The sequence below is a fragment of the Oryx dammah genome, unplaced genomic scaffold (assembly GCF_014754425.2).
Source record: "Oryx dammah isolate SB20612 unplaced genomic scaffold, SCBI_Odam_1.1 HiC_scaffold_17, whole genome shotgun sequence".
Classification (NCBI taxonomy): Eukaryota; Metazoa; Chordata; class Mammalia; order Artiodactyla; family Bovidae; genus Oryx; species Oryx dammah.
The window spans coordinates 51,687,639-51,711,859 of record NW_024070201.1 but is presented as its reverse complement, the minus strand read 5'-3'; the positions used below and the strand labels follow the sequence as shown (position 1 = coordinate 51,711,859).

At 38.8% G+C, this 24,221-nt stretch overlaps 1 protein-coding gene across 1 annotated transcript in view; it reads right to left on the bottom strand.

Annotated features, from left to right (window-relative positions):
• Nucleotides 1–937: 937 nt before the first annotated feature.
• The window catches only part of POLD3 (DNA polymerase delta 3, accessory subunit), a 42,960-nt gene continuing 19,676 nt past the window's right edge, over nucleotides 938–24,221 (bottom strand). The window contains exons 6-12 of the mRNA XM_040258835.1: nucleotides 21,430–21,691; nucleotides 20,727–20,799; nucleotides 18,499–18,664; nucleotides 15,069–15,175; nucleotides 9,125–9,234; nucleotides 7,190–7,268; nucleotides 938–3,146 (exon numbers count right to left, since the gene is read on the bottom strand). Of these exons, the coding sequence (XP_040114769.1) occupies nucleotides 2,944–3,146; nucleotides 7,190–7,268; nucleotides 9,125–9,234; nucleotides 15,069–15,175; nucleotides 18,499–18,664; nucleotides 20,727–20,799; nucleotides 21,430–21,691 (1,000 nt within the window). The 3' untranslated portion in view covers nucleotides 938–2,943. The remainder of the gene's footprint in view (nucleotides 3,147–7,189; nucleotides 7,269–9,124; nucleotides 9,235–15,068; nucleotides 15,176–18,498; nucleotides 18,665–20,726; nucleotides 20,800–21,429; nucleotides 21,692–24,221) is intronic.

The following is a 24,221-nucleotide window of genomic DNA, read 5'->3' as shown; positions in this document are numbered from 1 at the left end:
GCCTGAAAAAATCCTTTCATCTTTGCCTGGTAGAATCCTACTCATCTTTCAGAAAAACTGCTTAGTTTTCTCTCCTTTGGGAAGACTTCCCCAGCATCCATGCTCCCATGGGCTCCCAGAAGACCCTGTGCTCATTTACGATGGCACTTACCATGTGATGCTACAATTTCATTTTGCTTCCTCGTTTCTTCTACTAGTTCCTGAGAACAACTAGTAGAAGAAACTAGGATTTCTATAGAATTTCTAGGATTCTATATTCTAGTGGTCACGACAGAAGCCTGACATGATGCACAATGTTTTCATGAATAGTAAAGATAGTCATCTGTGAATCTTACTTCCTCTCAGTAGGAAAATACACTCTCTAAAACCTTGCATAAAACACTATAACAATCTTCCTTCCCTCTTTGACTACATTTACAGCAGGAATGATGATTTTGAAAGAGTGTAACATCTGGGTCATATCCCCGATAACATTTCAGGAAGCTGGTGGCTAATTGCATCATTTATGACATCAAGAAGGAAGCCATCGTTTGCAAAGCACCTACGTGTTCTGAATTTATTCTGTGTATAAATTACTTCACTCTTGACAATCCATGGTAACTTGTCTGAGCTCTAGTTTGATAAAGAACCTGAGGTTTAGAAATCTGCCCATGGTCATACAGCCAGCAAGTGGTGAAGCCAGACTAACTACAATGTGCAGGATCAGGACAAGATTTCCTTCTGAAGGAACTAAAAAATGAAGTTGGCTGAAACTAAGATTTCCCACAGGGCTGAAAAGTGATGAAGACAGCAAATAACTTGTCCATCTCAGACTATGGGTATGCTATTTTAACAATATAAACTGAAAACCAGCCTTCTTCCTGTTCAGAGTTTGAATAATTGCATACACTCTTGCTGTCCTATCAAATAACAGACTCATCAGACATTCAGTTTGAAGCACTGTTTTAAAACAACTTCTCAAATTTATTTAACTCATGTGAATAACATGGTAGTTTTTTTTTTTTACAAAAAGAAAAAACAGCCAGTACTTACTACTTACCAAGCCTTACAGACGGCTCAGAGTGTAGGCAGCGTACTGGGCACAGTGATCACAGGATTTGCATTATCCTTGCAAAGACAGAACTCCACCAGCACCAGAGTTTTCCAATTTGAAATGTGATTTTATTAGAGATCCCAATGTAAGTTTTTAAAAAACGATTGGATTGTTGCTTTTTTAATTTTCCATTTCTAGTTAGAAAAATGACTAGAGGCAATGACAAAAATAACCATTTAAAAGGGATTCCTCTCCAGATATTTTTTTGTAAAGGTTTAAGTTCAGCCTTTCCAGCCTTCTCTCTGTCCTTTTACGTTTTAAAAAGAAAGAGGTTTGGAATATGTCAACCTTTACTCAGCCTGTTCACAAAGCCTCTGTCTTCTCAAGTTGTAGACATATCGCCAGGACTCATCTCCCAAACCTCTGGTTTTAATCAAGTCCATGGGGTGCCTGGCTGGAGGGGCCTGGGTGACAGTTGCTTAAAGAAGCTCCTATTAATTCAAGGTCAGTCACAAACCTAACCTTAAACAGTAGATGGCTGACTGCATCACTTACAACATACACCAGGCGAAGGTGGATGGAGCAAGAGGCAAGTCAGACATCCCTCCTCTGTTAGTCATGAGTCAGGCCAGCAGCTGAGCCTGTGTTCCTTTCCTCTCCTTGGAGCTCACTGTGCAAGGTCAACCACACCACCTCCATCCCCCAAGCTCACTGTCCAGCCATACAGGAAGTTGCTTCCAAGTTTTCACTAGAATAAATGATTTTCCACGAATAAAAAATGAAAATGTTTAGATGTATCAATGACTTGGCTCTCTCCATCTCTTCTTGGGGAGCCTCTACTTTTAAGCACGTGGGGAGTTAAAATTACAGAGGAGCGACACTGACAGCCTAGGTGCTTTAGTTCTTCATTACCTTTCTGGAAAACTGCTGTTTCTAACATTCAGGTTGCTTGAAAAGGAGAAATTTTACTCAACTGTTGTACACTGTGTGTAAGAAGGAACTTCTCTTTTTAGCCTTCATTTCACTGTCTGGGTTTCCCTCTCTAGGTCTTGAGAGTGGGAAAGGGAGAGTGGAGAGGAGACAAAAATCACAAAGAGCAATATAGAGCATACCCTATGTCAGCAACATGCCAAGTCCTCTAATATCATCAGTGCTGACTCTAAGTAATTTCTGGTGGGGCTGAATACATCACGACTTTCTATTTGTGCTCTGCCTCAGGCTTTTCCCTAACCACTAATTGCGAGTAAAGGTCTAGAGAGTAAGAGCTTTTGTGAAAGGGCTAGAACACAACTAACATGCTGGTCTGTGGCCAGGTGTGTCAGTGTACTTTATAATGGAGGAAAAGAGGATTACAGGCAGATTTTTGTTTCAGCCTTAGTCCAAGATTTAAAAGACTTAAGAAAATACTTCACACAGAAGGGTGGTAGTGGGGAAGGGAGGGTGGGGGAATGATAGACACACCCAGTAAAATTCAGAGATAAGAGAATACCTGCACGAGTCCTCGGAATACAAAAGAACAAGGAGGATCACTTCCTGAGCCATACACTGACAGGTAAGGGCAAAGGATGGGTAGGCCACAGTGGATTAGCCACTAGTGGCTTCAGTGATAATTCAGAAACCTGTTCCAATACATTTTTGGAGTGAAATCTTCTCCTGGACAGGTCAAAATTGTGCTTAAAAAAATGTCATTAGAAGGTAACAGCTTTTCAAATATTCTTTTGCCTCTTGCGTCCAGGTGATTTCTTTTTGGTTGAAAACCAGAAGCCATATAAACCTTACAGGTTGGAAGAACAGTCTTTTGACACAGGCGAGGCGAGGCGCTGGATGAACTTACACAGTAAGTGAGAGTCTGTGCGTCCTGGGCTTGTCCCTTGACCACACCATATCTCTGACCTAACAGAGACGGCAGTTCACTTTCTCTGGAAGAAGCCAGTAATGGCCACTTGTCTGTTGGCTTTGCCCGTAGCAGCAGTTCCCTTCTTTGGGCCCTTTCGTTCCTCTTTGGGTTCCTTTTTCACAGCCATGGCAGGAGGCCTATGGACAGAGGAAGTCTTCATCTTAAACTCTTCTTCACTATCTGTGCAGGATTCACTCTCGTAGACTTTCTCAGTCACTGGTAGAACGAGGGAAAAAACAGGATATGAGTGGGTTAGGTCGTTTAGAACACTGCTCTCTCAAGAGAATAAGCTGACTGGTTCACTCCAATCCCCTCAGTCCCACTGACTGAGGGAGGTGTGCTCACCGATCACAGCAGCTTAATACTGCTGGGAGATCAGATCCCACCTCAGGTAGGAGGCAGTATCTTGAGCTCACAGCCTCGAGCTGTGGCTCGAAGTCACCCTTACTCTATTCTGTCACTGCTGTGTCCCATGACTTTGAGTGGGCCCGTATCATTTGATTGCCCAAACCCTGCATTTGGGCCTTGGTCTGTGCCTGCTAACTGCCTGAACTCTGTATCAGAACCGTCTGCTTCTGGTCTCAAACACTTGCTTCTACCTCCACGCTCTCACTGACTTCTTAGTCTCACCTCCTGGCCCACAGTGCTGCCATCGCCACCTCTGGTTTTCCTGCTCTTAATCTCGTTCCACCTGCTAGTCCCCATCCTGCCTAGCTAGGCTCACTGCCATGGTACCTCCTGGCTAGCCCTGCCCTGGTGTCACCGAGGCCCCGCATGTCCTAAGTACAGAGAACTGGAGATTAATTAGTCCCTCCCATGTTCAGTTCTTGGTTCTCAGTGACCCAAGACTCAGTAGTGGTCTGCATCATGAAGGTACTATCTCAGGCAAACTCAGTCAGATGGCAAACCTGATAGTTTTAAGGAAAGACGATGATAAAATGAGAAAGTTAACAGTGCTTTTAGTCCTCATCGGCCAAGGGCATATTTTGCCTTTTCTCCCACCAAAATATTCACTGAATTCTTCCCACAGGAAACTTGAAAAAAATTTACATGAGTGAGGCCTCACTACAAGGAAGCCCCACAGGGCACAGGCACAGACAATGGCTTCCAACAGTGATGTTCTGGAACCGACGAGCTTCTTCAGTGCTACGGCAGTGTACACGGCTACCACAAGGAACAGCACAATGCCACCCTCCTGTGACTTCACAGAGATCAGCAGCTGCACAACCAACATCATCTAAGCCCTTTCTCAGCAAATGATGAGAAACAGAGAACACCTTTTCTTAGCGGAACAGAGTAACCTAATATGCGTAATAAATATTCAAATGAGCAAACTGAAAGGTATTTTTTTCCCATTAAGGAACACTGATAGTTTCAAGCTCTCAATTATTTCTTTCAAAATAAATATGTCAGTCAAACTGTTGTAGAGGGATAGACTTTGGAATCAAATACACCTGTGTTCTAATACCTAGTCTGTCACTGACCTAACCTCAAATTTTAATGTGTATCAGAATTACTTGAAGCTTTGTTTAAGCATGGATGGCTGGGCTTTATTTCCAGAGTTTTTACATTCAGCAGGTCTGGGGCAGACCTGAGAATCTGCTTTCTGACATGTTCCCAGGTGACGCTGATATGCCGCTGGTCTGGGGACCACACCTTGAGAATCACTGTTCCTTGCGTCCCTGTAAAAGGTCATTTGCTGCCTCAGAGAAAGTACAAATACATCCAGCATCTCTGGCAAGCTCTCTTTAATGCTATATTTTCCCCTCACAATTGGCCATGCTGGAGATCAACTGGCTCTAAGCAGTGGAGTGTTCCTTCACTTTATCCTTCTATTCTTATTAAGGCTGCATAATTAACGGTCGTCCTCCCACCCCCACCCCGCAAGAGTTCCTAGGATTTATCATTACTTTCAAGAGCCTAGAATTCACTTTGGTTGACTCCTGCCAACTTGGAGGCTAAATAAACACTAAAAAGTTTAAAATATATACTGAGCATTCTTGGAGGCCTTAAGGCTTCCCAGACCAGAGGCATTAGCATCTCCCATGAGCTTATTAGAAATACAGAATCTCAAGTCCTACCCCCAGGGCCTACTGAATCAGAATTTGAAATGTGGCAAGATCTTCAAGTAATGTCTATACTCAACAAATGTAAGAAATGTTGCTCTCAGATTATTTAGAAAACTTCCATGGTAGACCTATAGTGCAACAATTATGATTGCTGAACATCATCTCCATTCTGATGCCAAAGTACTACATAACTGGATTTTGGAACAAAATTATGAGCTGTTATTTACTCAATATCTCAAATCAGGCAAGTCTGAAGAGCCATACAGAAAAGACAAGACTTACTACAAAACTTGCTACTCCATAAGCTATATTCTGTATTAAACTGGTGGCATGTCTATAATATTAAACTTCAGCATCAATTAGCTCATTATTTCATGACTAACCACTGGCTGTCTCATTGCCAATTGTGTGCAATCCATCAGTCAGGGCAGCATCAACAGAATTTCTTAGGCAGAACACTTGGTATAGCCCTTAAGAGCTAAAAGGAGCATTTCTATATTCAAAGCTGTAGCTACTTCAAACTACAGGACAAAGGAGATTTCAACTTAAAAATACAGGACCTTTATTTTAGCTGAACAACATGCCACTTTTCTGGGCTGCCATTAAAAAAAAAAAAAAGGCCCAGTTTGTGGGGGTAACAGAATTCTTTTCCACTCAACTGTTTTGCTCTTATAAATCTACCCTGTCCAGAAGTCTGCCCCACACATATCTCAGGGGCCCAACTCCCCAGTCCCTGCAGTGAACTTACAGAAAGGGAAAGATCAGCTTTTTAAATCTACAGAATAACTGCTATCCAGCACAGGACAGGACAAGCCCCCTGAGTTGGTATGTTTGGAACAGACTGAGCACAGAGAGGAAAGCAGAACTCTTTTGTTGGTTATAGGAGCCAAGATTCATTAAGCTGAGCTTGGAATAAAAACTTTTCAAAAAAAATGTGCTATGTGAGCACAGTTTTCATTGTTGCATCCAAGGCTCTTAATAGTCCTGTCTGGAGACAGGAGTACAAAAAAGTTCACATCCCATACCTGGCCAAAACTTGAGAACTGTGTTTTGAACAAAGCAATATGTATTTAGCCACAAATTCCCAATGAACTCTCATAAAGGTATTTTTGATGCTTTTCTTTTGGGGTAGCAGGAGGAGAAAACTAGCACTGATGCTTCTGTCCTCAAATTTAAAATGAAAATGAATTTAAAAATTAATAGTAAATACATAAATTACCACTAACAGTCAAACCAAGAGACCTGAAATTCATGACTAGAAGACTGAAAGCAAAAACAAATAAAACAAGACCAAAGTCCAAAATTCACAGGCTCACGAGAAAGTTGGCACTGCAAAGACAAAAATCTCCTGTGTAAGGAATTTTACTCCCCAAGCATATGCTACAGTGAAAATGGCAGAGGCCTTTCCAGATGAGTGAGGTAGGGAACCAGAGAGGCTCAAGATCGATGAGATGTCTTCACTAGTTTTAACAACCACACTGTTTGGAAAAGTTGATTCTTCATAGTCAATTAAACCTTTTTAAGACAAAAATGTGAACCAGAAAAGGAAAATCAAGAAAGGGAAAAAATACTTCTCTGCAAGAGCTGAGGTGTGGCAGGTGCCACAGGAGAAAAGAAATGACACTTAAGGGCCATCTCACTAACAACAGGTTGAAGAGCCTAAACCCACAACTCTTCACAAACACAAAAGGTAGTACCAGGATTTGAACATTTCATCGGGACTCAAGTGATGACTCAAAGCCCGAATACTATTTTCCCTCTAGATCTCTGTAAAAGGTACATGCTTCTATCTAACATGACTTACAAAACAGGAAACACACAGGAAGTGATATGGAAGTCATACTCCTCTAAAGAACAAATGGGACAAAATACGAAGAGGACTCCTGACACTCTTCAGAGTGTCATCTGCAGGAGCCTCTTTCCCACAGTTCAAATGTATAAAATAAACGTTCAGAACAACCCCACTTGTTTCTCAGTGTCTTTGATAATACTTTTATCCGAGATCTCATGTGTACCAACCAAACAGGAAGCAGGTACTCTGTAGCTGCAGCATTCCCCGTACTCAGCCACTCAGTGTGGGCCACAGCCAAGCAGCCAGCATCACATGCGGATGAGGCGCCCTGCTCTGTGAGGGATTAAGGTGATCTCTATGGTCATAACTCTATCCCTGGAGCCAAAATTTTTTCTTACCCATGCAGCCCTCCTCATCTGTAAAGGTTTTAGATCTCAGCACACGTTTTCGTTTTCTTTTGTTTTCTCCATCGGAACCCTAAAAGGTCACAGGAAGATCAGAGGATACAACATTAAACTAACCAATCAAGCTGTAGAGAAGAATAACAAAAACTTTTTTTATCTTTTAACAATCACCCTCCAGTATTTTATGAGGATAAAAAGTTACACAAGGCATCTACAAATTTCCCTTTAGGGGACCAGCCCAACCACAGACAAGTTATGCTTATTGATACCTCATTGTGAGAAGAGAAGCGGCATGTTGAGCCAAGAATTATGTTCATTCAGTCAACAAACTTGTGTTGGAGAGAGTAGGCACATGGTTAAAAAGACCAATAGGACAATGGCCTTGGAGAGAGACAAGGAAAACAGACCGCTGTGATAAGGGCTCTAATGGAAGGCCACAGCAGATACTGGAAGCACCCAGGGAAGCCCCCTAGACTGCAGGTCTCCAAGGCAGCCACCCTTGCTGTGCATGCCTGCTAGTTCAGCCCTGACACCGCACATTACAACTGTCTAATTTAGTATCAAAAAGGTTTTACTTATACCAACTTCTTTTTCTTTCCACTGGTCTTTCACTCCATTTTCTTTTAAGCTAATGAGGAATTTAGTGCAAAATTTAAATGACAGTCAATGAATTAAGGAAAACTAATAAACACCCTTATGGCAGAAAGTGAAGAGAAACTAAAAAGCCTCTTGATGAAAGTGAAAGAGGAGACTGAAAAAGATGGCCTAAAGCTCAACGTTCAGAAAACTAAGATCATGGCATCCAGTCCCATCACTGCATGGGAAATAGATAGGGAAACAGTGGAAACAGTGTCAGACTTTATGTTTTTGGGCTCCAAAATCACTGCAGATGGTGACTGCAGCCATGAAATTAAAAGACGCTTACTCCTTGGAAGGAAAGTTATGACCAACCTAGATAGCATATTAAAAAGCAGAGACATTACTTTGCTGACAAAGGTCCATCTAGTCAAGACTATCGTTTTTCCAGTAATCATGTATGGATGTGAGAGTTGGACTGTGAAGAAAGCTGAACGCCAAAGAATTGATGCTTTTGAACTGTGGTGTTGAAGAAGACTCTTGAGAGTCCCATGGACTGCAAGGAGATCCAACCAGTCCATTCTAAAGGAGATCAGTCCTGGGTGTTCTTTGGAAGGAATGATGCTAAAGCTGAAACTCCAGTACTTTGGCCACCTCATGCGAAGAGTTCACTCATTGGAAAAGACTCTGATGCTGGGAGGGATTGGGGGCAGGAGGAAAAAGGGACAACAGAGGATGAGATGGCTGGATGGCATCACCCACTCGATGGATGTGAGTTTGAGTGAACTCTGGGAGTTGGTGATGGACAGAGAGGCCTGGCGTGCTGCAATTCACGGGGTCGCAAAGAGTCGGACCCGACTGAGCGACTGAACTGAACTAAATAATCATATTATAAAAAAGACCCATCTTCTCAATCCTTCATTATTTACACTCAAAGATGCAGACAAGACCCAGCTCAAGATTACTGAAAACTGTATTCCCCCATTTGCAGCCCCTTTCTAGAAGAGCAACAAACACGCATAAGTTGTTTGTTCTACTCTTTCACAAACTCTGCCACACTTAACTGTGCACAATGCCAACAGAAGTTGGACAGCACAGCTGCTCTGAAACTGGAAGTCATGAAAAACTAAAGAGCCCCCAGGATTGACCTCAGCTACATTCCTGAGATGATGCCCTATGGCTAAACTTGCCCTACTGTGAGAAGAGAGGGAATGCCCATTCTGTACCACCTACAGGAGAGCAGGATGAGATAGGAGCCAGCTACTGCCACACGTGAAGCGTAGAGCAGAGAACTAATACAGCAGAGTGGCTTCATCTTTGGGCAATAAAGGATACATCCCAGTAAAGTTTTACCTTGACAGGAGGAGGCTCTGGCTCAGTCTTCAGCACTGGTTCAGGAGAAGGAGAAGGAGGAGGTGGGGATGGTGACTCAGTTTCATAAGCTCCAGGAGAGTCTGGTATGACTGAAATAAGGGAACAAGCTTAGATAAGAGAACTACGGCAGTGTCTGGTACAATGCCCTCTCCACTGGTTCTCTACACTTCCATGTCCAGCAAAGGGTATTTTGCAAGCAGTAATTTATGACAATCAAGGATTCTACAGTTATATATCTATTTATCAATATATAGATAACTAGACAGATATCTTTAAAATACACATTTTATAAATTTTCATACAAAGAGAATCAAAGAATCAAAAATTTTTAGAGCTGACATTGTAAAGCAATTATAGTCCAATTAAAAGAATTATTAGAGCTGGAATGTACCTTAGAGATCATCTTAGCTAGCTTCTAATTTTATAGATAAGTCAGGGTATGCAGTTGTTTTAAAAATATCCACTGGCTATCTACCATGTGTCATCTATTTCACTGACATTACTTCACTTTCTCCTCACAACAAACCTGAGACAAATACTATCAATCATACATTAGAGTTGGGTAAACAGGTTCTGAGAGGTTGATTAGCTTGCCAGGAGCACAGAGCTTGCAACTGAGGCAGGAGATTTTAAACCCCAGTCAGTCTGATTCCACAGCCTGACTATTTCAACTATCCCATGCTGCCTACCACTCAGGGACAGACATTTTCTTAAGATGAAGTGGAGAGAGTCCTCAGATTATACCAAGTGTGAGCACCTTTCAACTGAAGAGCTACAACTCCATTACAACTACATTTGAAACACACCAAAGCATTCATCATTCCTTACGCTTATGTCACTAAAAGCATAATGAAGGAGAACACTTGGGTTAATAATAACGATTAAGGCAGACCAATATGGATCCTAGCATATGAATGTGGGGAAGTTTTTAAAAAATCTCTTTGAACTTCTGTTGTATGCAATAAATAACAATGATTTTGTGACTGTGATTTAAGGATTATTTGCAATCACCTGAAATGTCTGTTAGACTTAAATTTTCCAGCTGACATTGAACAGCATAAACCATGGGGTTGTGGAATTATCTTTGAAACGATGATCACAATTATAGCTCTAACAACGAAGACTTACTCATTAATATGATCAGCAGGAAAAAATATTTTAAGGAGAGAAATATCACTATGGAAGTGGTACCACCTGAAAGAGAGCATCACCAGAGGGATCCCATCAGTTCTGAACAGTTCCAGAAACTGTAGTCTTAGTTTAAGGCCCATGAGAAGGGAAGTGAAAATCCTCAGCTGACCCATTGCTTAATCACCGCAAAGAAACTGCTGGTCAAGGGACTGGGGAGCTGCTTAGCCTCACCTGCTCCCTGAATCTCCTGGCTGTATTCAAATTCTTAGCACAAGTCTTGGATCTGAAATTCTCCCAACTCATTAGGTCAGTGTTAAAAATTATGACAGTGGAGAGTTCAAGGCCAAATGACCTAAAGAGGTGAAGCAGAACAACAGCCAGAAAGAAACAATAAATTACACACTTCAAGTATGAAATGGGCCCCCAAACTTTATAAACTCTAGGAAACAGAAACATAAAAGCAAAGTGGTCCAGCTACTAACCAGCACTGAGAGGCTAGAACATGACAGGAGCTTGAGAAAGAAAAAGTCCAGTCAAACCACCAGAACCAAGCACCCATCTTCCTGAAGGTATAGCTATTAAGAAAGCTGTGAAGCAATGAGTTACAGTGGTAGGAGAGAAGTTTATGCAGTGAGGACGCCAAAGAAAAGGAATTTTGAGTACTCAGTCATAAATTTATGAGTTCTTATTCTGTTTCCAGTTCTACAACCACTTGACTTAACCAAGGAAAACACATAATCCCAGTGGCACCCTCTAAGACCCCTCTCACTGCACGTATGGAGCTGTTTAGAGTCCCCCTTCAGACTCTAGGCTCCATACAGGCAGAGGCACCACCATTTCCCTAGTGCTGAATATACAGTAACATTTTTAATAAAAGAATCATTTTCTGAACTATAGTTGGGATGAGGAGCTTCTAAGTCAAGGAAGATTCAGCATATGCCTCCCCTCCCTTCCACATACCCTCACTGAGAACCCTAACAATAATAAAGGAAAGAAATGTAACCCCCTCATAATAGGGAAGAGAATATCACAGGAGCCAAGAACTCTTAAGAAATAAGACATTTCAACAAACCCTTGGAAGATGGAAGGCAGATGGGAAAAAGTTGACAAGAGAAGCATCAGTCAATTAGGTGAGTCTGATAGGAGAGGTTACTATTAATATATAACACTTGTACTTTATCTGATTTTTGAAATTGTATATATGTATTACTTAGTTTAAATTTTTTAAAAAATTTACAATATTTTAAAAAAGGATAGGGGAAACAACTAGAATTTTCTGGGCTTACAAACATCAATCATTCATTTTTATAATAACCCCACAAAAATCACTATTACTATTTGTTTTATACAACCAAGGTTCAAAGAGGTTAAAAAAAAAACTTGCCCACTTTCATATGTTAGAATCCATGTCTGTCTGCCTTAGTCTTTATTACCAAGATGACCATATTCCTTCAACATATTTTTAGTGACATAAGCTATGGAATGATGGATGCATTGTTGTGTTTTAAATATATTTGTAACTGATTTTGCAGCGCTTCAGATGAAAGGTACTCAAGTAGTGAAATATCACTTATCCCAGGAAAGCACCCTTCACTGGGGCAGAATAAGAACTGTGGTAAAGATAATTGCAGGGATCTAGCAATGTAACCACTGTTTACCAGTTTTCTGGAAGAGATGGGTAATTAGAATTCCTGGAAACCATTCATAGCTTCCTAGGAAATTTTTTAAACTACTTATCTTAACCTTCAAAAAAGGGCTGGGGGTGGGTCATTTGCTTACCATTCTCTATAAACAATTTGCAAAGACTGAAAACGGTAGCAAAGACTGAAACATACCAGTTAAAACTACTTTTTCCTAGCAATACAGATATTACTGTTCATGTTATTTCTTTCTGGGTCTGGCCTTTCTTTACTTTAGAAAGAGAGTATACAGAACTGCTAACGGTGCTTATGATTCTGCCAAGGAGAAAGAGAAAGAATACTTTTTTGGGTATATAGTTAAGAATATGAAGTTGAAGGGAGTTTTCTGAGACAAGGTACTTTCAAGTATATTATTACCATTAAACGCTTACTGAATTTCAACAGGAAAAGTGGGGTGAATATTAAGAAAACTGATAATATGTTAAGCATTGCCCTGGCACTTTTGAAACAGCATTTTGTTTGATGTTCATAAAAGGCCTATCTTATGTGATAACATCCTATCTTAGAGAAGAGAAAACAAGGAACTGAAGAAGTAACCTGCCTAAAGTCAGTCACTAGTGGAGGTAAGACTTTAAACTCAGGTCTGTCTGACTCCAAAGTCTCTGCCATTTGCTCCACTTCTGTTGCTAACTTCTAGCTGAAGATAGCATACTGAACTAACAGCACATATTCAGCATAGCAGAAATAAAGCAATAGTAGGTTTAAATATGAAGGTTTAAAGTAAAATCCCATTGGCTCTGAGACAAAGAAGAAATTTAGGAATAAAATGGCAATAGTTTATAAATTTAGTCAGATGCCAAAAATTATCTTTCCCAGATAAAAAAATCTGAGAGCCTCTGCTCTATATCATGTTATTATAGGCTGTCCACCTTTTTCACATTTCTTCTCCCTTCCAGACTAAATAACCCTACTCTTATTTCTAGTCACTTAAGAGTATCATTTTTGTGAGCTAAGGATCAGAACTACAGAGAGTATTTCAGAAGTATGTAAAGAGTGTTCAATCAATCACAGTATTACAGCTGACTTCTTCGCTAATACTAGTTTATTTTTAAACTAGTATTAGTATTTATTTTTAAACTAATATTAGTTTTAAATAAACTAGTATCTAGTTTATTTTTTAATGTATATTAAGGCTGATGATTTCAAAGACTTATCCAGAATCCTCCTCAAGTTCTTTTCCTGGTTGGAATTAGGGATGACTGTTCCAGTTAGCACATCTTCCTAAGTTACCTCCTAAGTTATTTTCCTGTGTGTCTGCAGAGTTGCCTCTATTTCTTCAACTAAACCAATCCGAATGTTCCTTGATGGCTGTTTCATCTACACACCTCGAAGTCTTCCTTCTGTGGTCTTGGTTAAAGCATTTTGATAAATGACATGGAATGAGGACTCAGCATCCCACTGGGATGCTTACAGTACCATATTCCTATCTGTTTCACAGTCAACGAAAACCCTAAGGCCAGGGAGGAGTCAAAGGTGCAGCTCTGCCATAGACACAGTCAACCTGCTTGTACAGTTTCTTAGGTCTGTTCATTTTCTTTGTGTGACTGTCATCTATAATTTGTTTTTCAACTCACTCAAGTTAATACCCCCCAGTTTGGGTTGCCTCTGTTACCACTTTTAGTGCTTCTTACAGTAGTTTCTGGTAAGACTGGAGTTTAACAAGTTTACCTTTGCCCTTCAACAGCACAGCGGGTTTCTTTTTTTGCCTTCATTTCTCTTTAATCTCGTAAAGAATCTCTCAGTTTGTTTGCTTTCGTCTACCTTTATATGATGCTGAATCCCTTTGGATGAGAGTTCTGGCCATTTCCTAAAATGCTTTATATGCCATGAATTCATGGAAAATCAATCATAGCACCTCAAGTTTTTCACCACCAGTTCTCAGAGCAGGCTTTTTCAGAGTTGAAGTCATATGGCATATCAGTCCAACCCAGGAATCTTTCTCTTTGGGCTTTTTAAAAAAAAAATTTACTTGGCTGCACTGGGTCTTAATTGCAGCACTAAGGGATCTTCATTGCCACGTGCATGAAGAATCTTAGTTGCATGTAGGATCTAGTTCCCTGACCAGGGATTGAACCTGGGCCCCATGCACTGGGAATGCAGTCTTAACCACTGGACCATCAGAGAAGTCCCTCCTTTTTCTATGTATTTTCATTTACACAATTTGGGAAGAATACTTGAATTGGCTCTTAGACTACTTGATATTCTCTTAAAAGGCACAATAATTTTCCAGGAGAGATTCTTGCCCTTACTCTGTTCACTTATTTTACAACAGTGTCTACAACTTAAAACTAGGAGGGTCCACAGGGTCATTCCTTTTCAACAACAATGCAGATTCATCTTGGTGTGGTTTTGCTTATGTGGTACAAAACAGCACCATTACCCCTGATGCCTACAATCTCACTTTTTATAAGACACACATGAAGGTATCCAAAGGAAGAGCTCCATTTTATTTTTTTTTAAAGAAAATATCCTTGATAATAAATATAATAATAATCCTTATTCTCCTCCTCTTTGTGTTTGCTACTTTCACAAATTACCAGAAGATTATGGTTCTTGTTAAAAGGTTAAAAGTTGCTTTTGAACAGAAATAGGTACACTGTGTCTCTCAGTGCTAGGATTACTATTGTCACTGCAGCCCATAATAAGCAACTTTTTAGCTTCTTGAGCTAAAGTCATCACAAGAAGAACTGACCCTTCAGTGGACCGAACATTTGTGTTCCCTCAAAATTTATATGTTGAAGCCCAAATCCTCAATAGTAGCAGGAAGGGGACCTTTGGGAGATAAAACGAGGATAGGATCGTAATGAATGAGATTAGAGACACAAAGATGACTTCTTGCTCTACCATGAAGAACACAGCAAGGAGGTATTCTTCTACAAATGAGGAAGAGAGCCTCTCCAAGAACTGAATCAGCTTGTACCTTGATTTTGAGCTTCTCAGCCTTGAGAACTGTAAGGAATAAAGTCCTGTGGTTTACGCCTCCCAGTCTATGGGATTCTTATAATAGCAGCCCAATTTGACTGAGACAATCCCACTAGCCAAAAATTAAATTTTAAATTAAAATTTAAAATAAAAAAAGTAGCAACGCCCACCTTCATCTTCACTGCTATCAGACTCAGGAAGTTTGATTCTTCTCCTCTTTTTCTTCACGTTTTCAGTTTCTTTCGTCTCATCATCAGACAACTCCACTTGCTTCCTCCTGTTGCCATTCAGGAATAATTTAAGCATGTTACACAAAATAAAAATATAAGTATTCATACGCTACTCACGGCCTTGCTTCCTAATTCATGAACTTAATTCCAGAGGGTAGAAAATAAAAGTCATAAAAGACCCAAAGGATACTCCGCTAACTGACCACATACAACTAAGTCACTTCAGAATAAAAACTTCCTCTAGCTCTCTAAAGACCACTGTAAGCTACTTACCAGATTATTGAAAATTTCTCTAAATTCCTTACTTCCCCTACTTTTGATTCAGTTATTCAACAAGCATTATGAATGCATTCATAATTCATTAATTCAACAAGCATTATGAATGCAACAGTTGAATGACTATTGATTCAGTCATTCAGCAAGCATTAAATAAGCAGCTACTACTTACATAAAGACTTTTTGTTAAACACCAGATGCAAAGATCAAAAAAGTACCATTGTTCTCAAGAAGCTCTGGCAGGAAAAACAGATACAAATACCACTGACTATAAAATACAATATGATAAATTTTTCTGAACAAATAAACGTTAAGTGACATAAGTCTTATTTTAAAACCTCAAAATCTAAACAGTTTATCAGATAAAAAAAGGGAGACATAATTTTAAAATTATGAACAAAGGCACAGGCAGAAAACACTAAGGTGATTCTAACTCTAAAATCACTGTGGATAGTGACTGCAGCCATGAAATTAAAACACGCTTGCTCCTTGGAAGAAAAGCTATGACAAACCTACACAGCATTTTAAAAAGCAGAGACATCATTTTGCTGACAAAGGTCCATATAAAAAGCTATGGTTTTTTCCAGTAGTCACATATGGATGTGAGAGTTGGACCATAAAGAAGGCTGAGTGCCAAAGAATTGATGCTTTTGAACTGTGGTGCTGGAGGACTCTTGAGAGTCTCTTGGACTGCAAAGAGATCCAACCAGTCCATCCTAAAGGAAATCAACCCTTAATATTCATTGGAAGGACTGATGCTGAAGCTGAAGCTCCAATACTTTGGCCACCTGATGCAAAGAGCCAACTCACTGGAAAAGACTGATACTGGGAAAGACTGAGCGCAGGAGGAGAAGGGGACGACAGAGAATGAGATGGTTGGATGGCATCACCAACTCAATGGACATGAGTCTGAGCAAACTCCAGGAGAAAGTGAAGGACAGGGAAGCCTGGTGTGCTGCAGTCCATGAGGTTGCAGAGTCAGACACCACTTAGCAACTGAACAGCAACAATGACCTAATAGAAAAACCTAAATCCATCTTGACATTATTTAGCTCTTCTATCTGGATACTCCACCACACTATTCATTCAATCAACAATAATTTATCAAGGGCCTACTGTGTGTTACAGACACAAATAAGAATAAGACATAGTTTTTACCTTCAATCATATTTCTTATATAACAAATATCAATACATTTTTTTTTACCTTAAGCTAGAAAAAGAATAAACACAAAGTAGAAGGAAATAATAAAGAGCAGAAATCAACGAAATAGAAAATTTTAAACGGTAAAAGTTATTTTTCAGGAAAACTTATAAAATCAGTAAGACTTTTATCAGATTGATAAAAAGTATATATTACCAGTACTAAGAATGAAAGAAATCTGTAGCAATACCTACAGATTCTATAGATATTCAAAGAATAAGGTTATATATATTAAGAACAATTTTAACTTAGATGAAATAAATTCTTTTAAAAACACATTCAAAACTGACCACAAAAGAATACAGATATACTTAAATAGTTCTATTTAAAGAAATCAAATTCATAATAAAAATTTTCCCACAAAGAAAACTCCAAGCCTAGATCCACTGGTGAATTTTATCAAATTTTTAAGAAAAAAACAATACATATCTTACACAAACTCTTTTGGAAAACAGAGGAAGAAGAAACTGCTCTTAACTAATCACATGAAATGAGCCTAACTGTGATACTGAAATCTGGTAAAGACATTACCAGCAAAGATAATATAACTGATTATACCCCCATAAACGTAGATGCAAAAAAAAATTCTTAACATTAACAAATCAAATCTAGCAATATATAAAAAGGATAATACATCATGACCAAGGGGGGTTTATCTCAAGAATGCAAGGTTGGTTTAAAATTCGAGAACCAGTCGGTGTAATTCACCACATTAACAGAAACATCATACATTACCTCAATAAATATAGGAAAAGTATCTGTCAAAATTCAACACTCATTTATAAACACCATACATTCACCTCAATAAATGTAGAAGAAGTATCTGTCAAAATTCAACACTCATTTTATAAAACATCAAACTAGGAACAGAAAAGAGCTTCCTGAATCTGGTAAAGTTCATGTGTTAAAATGCCAACTCTGCGACCCCCATGGATTGTATAGTCCATGAAATTCTCCAGGCCAGAATACTGGAGTGGGTAGCCTTTCCCTTCTCCAAGGGATCTTCCCAACCCAGGGATCGAACCCAGGTCTCCCGCGGATTCGATTGCCAGGCGGATTCTTTACCAGCTGAACCACAAGGGAAGACCATGTGTTAAAAACATACAGTTAACATCCCACTTGGTGGTGAAATACTGAATGTGATCCTGGCAATAACCATCAATGAGTGTTGTACTCATGGTAGGAGACATTTTAATCCATCCATATCACACGTTCTGAGGAGGTGAGGCCCACTGGACAGAGCTCTGACCCTCTGCAACTTCAGCATTTTGTTTATGTTTTCTAATAGAGTGGCTGCAACCTTGCCACAAAAGTCAAGTATTTCCGGGCCTATCAGTGCTGACAGTGTCCTTTAGAATTTCTTTCAACACACCAGTTCCTACCAACTATGAGGTAGTGTCTCAAATTCCTGGATTCATTTTTAACAGCTTGTGTGCTTTTTATTTTCTTTTCTAATTACATTTTACCACTTGAAAAATAAACTCATTGATACAAAAAGAAAACAAAGAACTTTTTCTCTTAAATTTCACTTAAACCCCTCATCTGGCAATCTAAGGTGAAAAGCAGACACAGAGACATATGCTCAGGCACACTTAGGCCATGCCCACAAATATACACTGAAGTAAAGGAGAGAAGACAATCAATTTAGATCAATGGGGCCCCCAAAAACTGGCTTTGGGCTCTACATTATCCGAACTGGTTGATTCAAGTTCTGCTTCACTAGATAAGCTATGGAGCGTCTCTCTTTATTTTGGTTATACAGCTGTATCCCTAAGGCATTAAGTAGGATTTAGTACTCAACTGAAAACTGCCTGCCTGTCAATAAGCCCAAACAGACCTTTTCACCCCCAGCAGAGACACTCTTCCCTCACAAGCAACAAAATTTTCCTACCTTTTTTTTTCTTTCTGTGGCATCTTAACAGGCTCTGCTTTTTTGCTAGATTTCTTCAGGCCCACAGGGGCTGCCAGCTTTGGTTCAGTGACAGACAGTGGAGGTTGCTCCACTTTTTTTTCTTCTTTCACTTCTTGTTCTGAATCCAAACTGACTTTAAGTTTATCTATAAATAAAGTATAGCAGATGATATATAACCCCGTCGTGCAATATTAATTTATCATTCCTTTGACAGTTTACTAAGTGCCAGGTAATATATTAGGAACATGGGCTAAAGGGATGAAAAACAGTCCTCGTCCTAACAGAGCTCATGGTCTAGTAAAGAGAACATTTCTCCTTTCCAACTACCACTCTAGTTGAAACTGTTTTCATTTCTGCCTCCTGCTAATCCCTCATTATATCATAGCCCCCAGGCCAAATGATAGTAAAAGTAGGACTTAGAAAAAAATGAATACAAATTTATGAAGTACCAACATTCTCATTTGTTAGATGAGGAAATTAAGAGTCAGAGGGATTAAAGATGTTTCCCAAGAGTATGCAGCTTATGAATTATGACAGCAGAAAAGCATCTCCTTTTTATACTCAAAAAAATATGAAACACCTTTTTAAGCAAAGAAAGATAACAGATGACGACTTTCTAATTTGTCACCAATGCTGCAATTTTTAAAAATATATAAAACATTAAGGTGTTTGTTACTGAGACAGAATTCATATATCATAAAATTTACCCTCATAAACTGTACAATTCAGTGCTTCTTAATTCCAACACCACTATCCAATTTTAGAACATTTCATCACCTCTAAAAGAAATCCTGTATTCCACAAACCATCCCTTAACAACCACTAATAGACTTTCTGTCTCTATAGGTTTGCCTATTCTGAACCTTTTGTATAAACGGAATCATATAACATGTGGCCTTTTGTGTTCAGCTTCTTCTATTTTGCCATTTTCAAGGTTCATCTATTTTGTAGCATGTATCAATACTTCATTGCTTTTTATAGCTGAAAAAATTCCACCTGTCACATATTGTTATCCATTCATAAGATGACAGACCTTAGCATGATGTTTTCATAGGAGGAGGAAGCCCTCCTTATGCACTGTGTATGTACATGTGCTCAGTCATGTCTGACTCTGTGCAACCCCATGGACTGTAGCCCACCATGCTCCTCTGTCCATGGGATTTTCCAGGCAAGAATAATGGAATGGGTTTCCATTTCCTCCTCAAAGGGATCAAACCCGCATCTCTTGTATCTCCTGCACTGGCCTGACGCATTGGGCCTGAAATAATACAATCATGCTTTTCCAGTAACCTGAAAATAGCAAATTTTCATTATTTTTTTTAGAATATAAAAATGTTTTCTGATAGCTTTTATGGAAAATAAAAAAAAATTTCACCCCAATCTATCCCCTAACTACCATTTTGACCATCACAGAAAAGCAGATTTCTGACTAATTTTGCTTGCATAGGCATGTAACAAAAATGCTTCCCACAGAATCTTTGTAAAAGCATTATGCTCCAAGAAGTGTGCCATAATTACCCTTCAACTCCTGCATTCTTCCTGGTATTCTGGCCACATACCCTCAGGGGATGTGTATTTGATATAAGAAGTACAGAAATATGTGATTATTGGTTCTTTTTATTTGAAAGAATTCTCACCCAAATATATATTTTTAACTAAAGGAGATTTGCTTTCTCAAAATGTAAATATTTATAAATGGCCGTTACTACCTGGGCCCTCCTAATTCAAACTGAAGTCTAGTTCATTACTGTAAGTAATCTGCAAAAATAAGAAAGGCAAAAAATTTGTTTTTGTAGCCCCTTAGGAAACAGAATGGTCATACCAGGCAAACTGACAAAGCATCCAAGATATTAACACTATACTATTTAACCAAGTAACTTCCCTTTTACTTTAATCACTCATTTTCAAGAACCCTATGTAACAAATATTTAACTCTCTTTCCAAGGCAGGAAGTAAAATCAGAAATAAGTAAACTATCCTTCAGGAGATCTCAACCAAACCCAGGTCACCCGTAAAATCCACTGTTCCAGTTGGTTATGTTCATCAATACACAGGTTTGTAGACTGCAAATTTATGTCAGGATGTAGGAAAACCACATAGTAGTGTGTTAGGTGGGTAAAAACTGTACAAGGTGGCCTTCACCTCAGATAAAAGGTTATTATATTAACATTCACATATTAGTCAAAGGAACCTAAGAACATGCTTACTCATAGCAGCTTTTCCAAAAAAATTGCTTATGACATTCCCCTTCCCTGGTGCCTTGGGGCCTACCGAAGATGCCTAAAAGCAAAGCAAAAGAAAACACACATGATTTTTTTTCTGTGTTTAGGCTGCTCTTCAAGAAACAGTCAAAAATGTCAATAGTAGAAGACACTGTCATGATCATAGAGCCTCTATATTACCATGCCAAAATGAGTACAGATACTAGGTATAAGAACAAAGCCAGACCACATAGTGTTTGGTATTCATTTCCAAAGCTTAGTTTCTCATAGTTTTTATAAAATTGTTATCCATGAATGTGTCTAAACATTTTTTTATTGTATTTAAAAAAACTACTTACTTTGACAGAATTAAAACAGATCAGAGGCAGTATGGTACAAAACGGGGAAAAACCTCCAGAACACTACATTTGTAATCATCATAAATAGAACTGAATTCTGGTTCCACCACTTAACAGCAATATGACATCCAAATTACTTAACAATATGATCTCTCCCTTACAGAACGGAAAATGAGGATTTAAACAAAGATCCAACTATCGGCCCAAGAAATAAACAATTTACACCAAAGCAGAAAAAACTAGTACTAAATATCAGAACCTTATATAATTAAACTACAACCACTGGAATTATTAAACACTTTTCTAGTTACCCATTCTGAGCTGTAAAAGCATTTTTATAGAAGGCTTACATTCGTTACTTCTTTAGCCTCTGTTTTGGCTTCCTTACTGGCATCTTGGGCTTTAGAAGCAGCTTTAGAAGCAAACATGCCCATGATCCCTCTGGGCTGCTGGGGACTCTGTCTGGGGACAGGTGGGCCATGACCATTGGTGGTCAACTCGTTCCCGGCTTGCGTCTCAGGTGACACTGGAGGATCTGACTGCTCAGACTTTTCAGATGAGGGCTCAGCAGGAGCTCTAGGGACCGCAGCTGCACACTGGATGGCACTAAACCTGAGGACAGAAATGTTACATTAAATTAACTGTCAATATCAAACCTCATTTTCAAACTCTTGCCTCTTCTACACAATTCTTTCTAACCCTAATACTATAAAATTAGGAAATTGTAAAACTAAAATGGATTTTAGAAATAAGTTTGTGCAACAAGTATTTGCACACTTGAGAAAGGTGAGTGAAGTCCTAGATTATACATCTTGTTGGTAATAAAACTAAGACTGAAAACAGGTGTCTTCTACCAAACTGTACGGGTATTTTTGCTCTTGTGAAAAAGCATCCTAATTCAAAATAGTAAGAATATACCAAACAATAAGAAAATATTAGTAATTTCACCAACTTTAGTAAACCAAATGGTTATCTCTTATTTTTAAAGACCCTCCACCTTATAGGGCTAGATATACCATAAATATTGACTGACTCAAAATTAAAGCTTTAAATATTAACAAATTTCCTGGCAACTCTCCTGACCAGAATAGATCATGGTTTAGAACACGGAATAAACTGGGAACAGAGCCACTAGCTCCTGTAACCTGTGGTCCTTTATAGTCATTTGTTAATAATTTATAATAATCTCAACTAACAGCACCAGAGAAGTATGCCCTTAGCCAAGTGAAAACTTTGGCACAATTTGCATGCCATATTAAAGGGAACATTCATCTCTTCCTCTGTAATCATTGTAGATGTGCCTGTTTCACAAAAATCCATAATATAGTGTTCTATGTTGTAAATGGGTAACTGATCCACCCTTCTCAAATGGTTGTACTTAAAGCAAAGTTTTCCAACATTTCCGGACAAAGAACAACATTTTATTTCCCTCAGTCTTTTGCTTATTGAGGATAGGTGAGAGCTCCTTAAGGGTGAGTGTATTATTCATCTTTTGTATTTCAGGTACCTAGTACAAGACCTGGCCCATACAAATAGATTCAAAGACAGATTATTTAAGACACTGAAAGTGAGTCTTCTGGCTTCTCTCCCTTCTTTATGTATCATCTCAACTTGGGATGGGAGAAGATGGAGGTTAAGAAACTACGTGATGATAGCAATTACCTTAGAGATCAACCAGGCACAACTTTGAGATTATCTGGCCCAAGGGAAAAAACCTGGATAAAATCATTTAATTTTTGAAGTAACTTTAAGGCTGAACAGCCCCCAAGCTAGAGTTCACAGCTCCAAAACCCTTCCACTGATTTATTACAGTCTACAAAGAAAAACCTCACATTAACACAAATATTTAGTGCATCAGAGTTAAGAACAGACGGAAGTCATTTCCTATCAGCCACCATTCTTCCTCTCTGGCCCTGCAACGCTGCCACACACAAGGAAAGAGCAATGTTTTAGTTCACTGTCAGCATCTGGAGTTGGCCCCAAGATAACTCTTTCTCCATTTGGTCTACATTTCCACACCTTAGGGTCAGGACCAGGAACTGGCAATGAGGAAGAGACCAAGTTAGACTGGGACCATGTCTGAAGAGAGAAGAATCTGCTCAATCTAAAACTTCAACTTTCTTCCTGTCATAGCACTTCTTAAAACACATGAAACAATGAGTCAGATCTCAGTTGACCCATAATTCTCAGGACCAAACACAAACTTCTTTATTGGAAATAAATTCTTCACATTTCTTTTTTATTTTTTCTTCACATTTCTACTGAAGATATTTTAAGTATTTAAGTAAAGTTTCATTAAAGTGCCTCCAACTATCACATTTCTACATGCCGTGTTTATTTTAGTGGTCTCTATGCAAATTTAATTTTGGACTTTTGTGTCACTTTTATTCTGGTTTCCTTACTTGCTAGATACAATAGAATTGATTTTTAGAGCTTGACATGCCAAAACTAGATTTTAATACAGATTATTTTTGAAATCTAATAAATTACATAAACATATCAGGGTGTTTATGTTTTCTTATAATCCTTCTCTAAAAGACACCAGACATAAATTACTCTTTAGCAGTATAATTATATTTATCTAATAAATATTTGTATGCCTATTACATTCAAGGTTTTAAGCAGAAGAAAAAAAAGAGTCAATGTCTACCATTAATTCACTCAACAATTATTTATTTAATAGTTACCAGGCACTGTTTTAGGGATACAGTGGTTAACTAAATAAACGATCCCTATTCTCATGGAACTTACAGAAATTATTTTTGGCAATTCTATATCCACCTGGATATAGACCCAACTGTATCAGTTAATCCACCTCTTCCAGCATCGTCAACCATTTCTTCTTTTTATGGCTCTTTACTAATAATACAAGTTCAAGGCATTCTCAACTTTAAAAATGGATACATTTCCCCCACCCCCAAGTCTCAATTCCTCTGTAGCAGGTTATCTCTCTTTTTCCTCTGTTTTACCATCAAATTTCCTAGAAAGTTGTCCCTATTTGCTATCTCACTTCCCTATATCTGGCTGCTCCAGAGCCTCATGGCTGCTCCACTGAAACTGCTCTTACTAAGGCCATCACTTTTCAGTTCTTATTACATTCCACTTCTCAACAAGGTTTGATACTGTCAACTAGTCCCTCCTC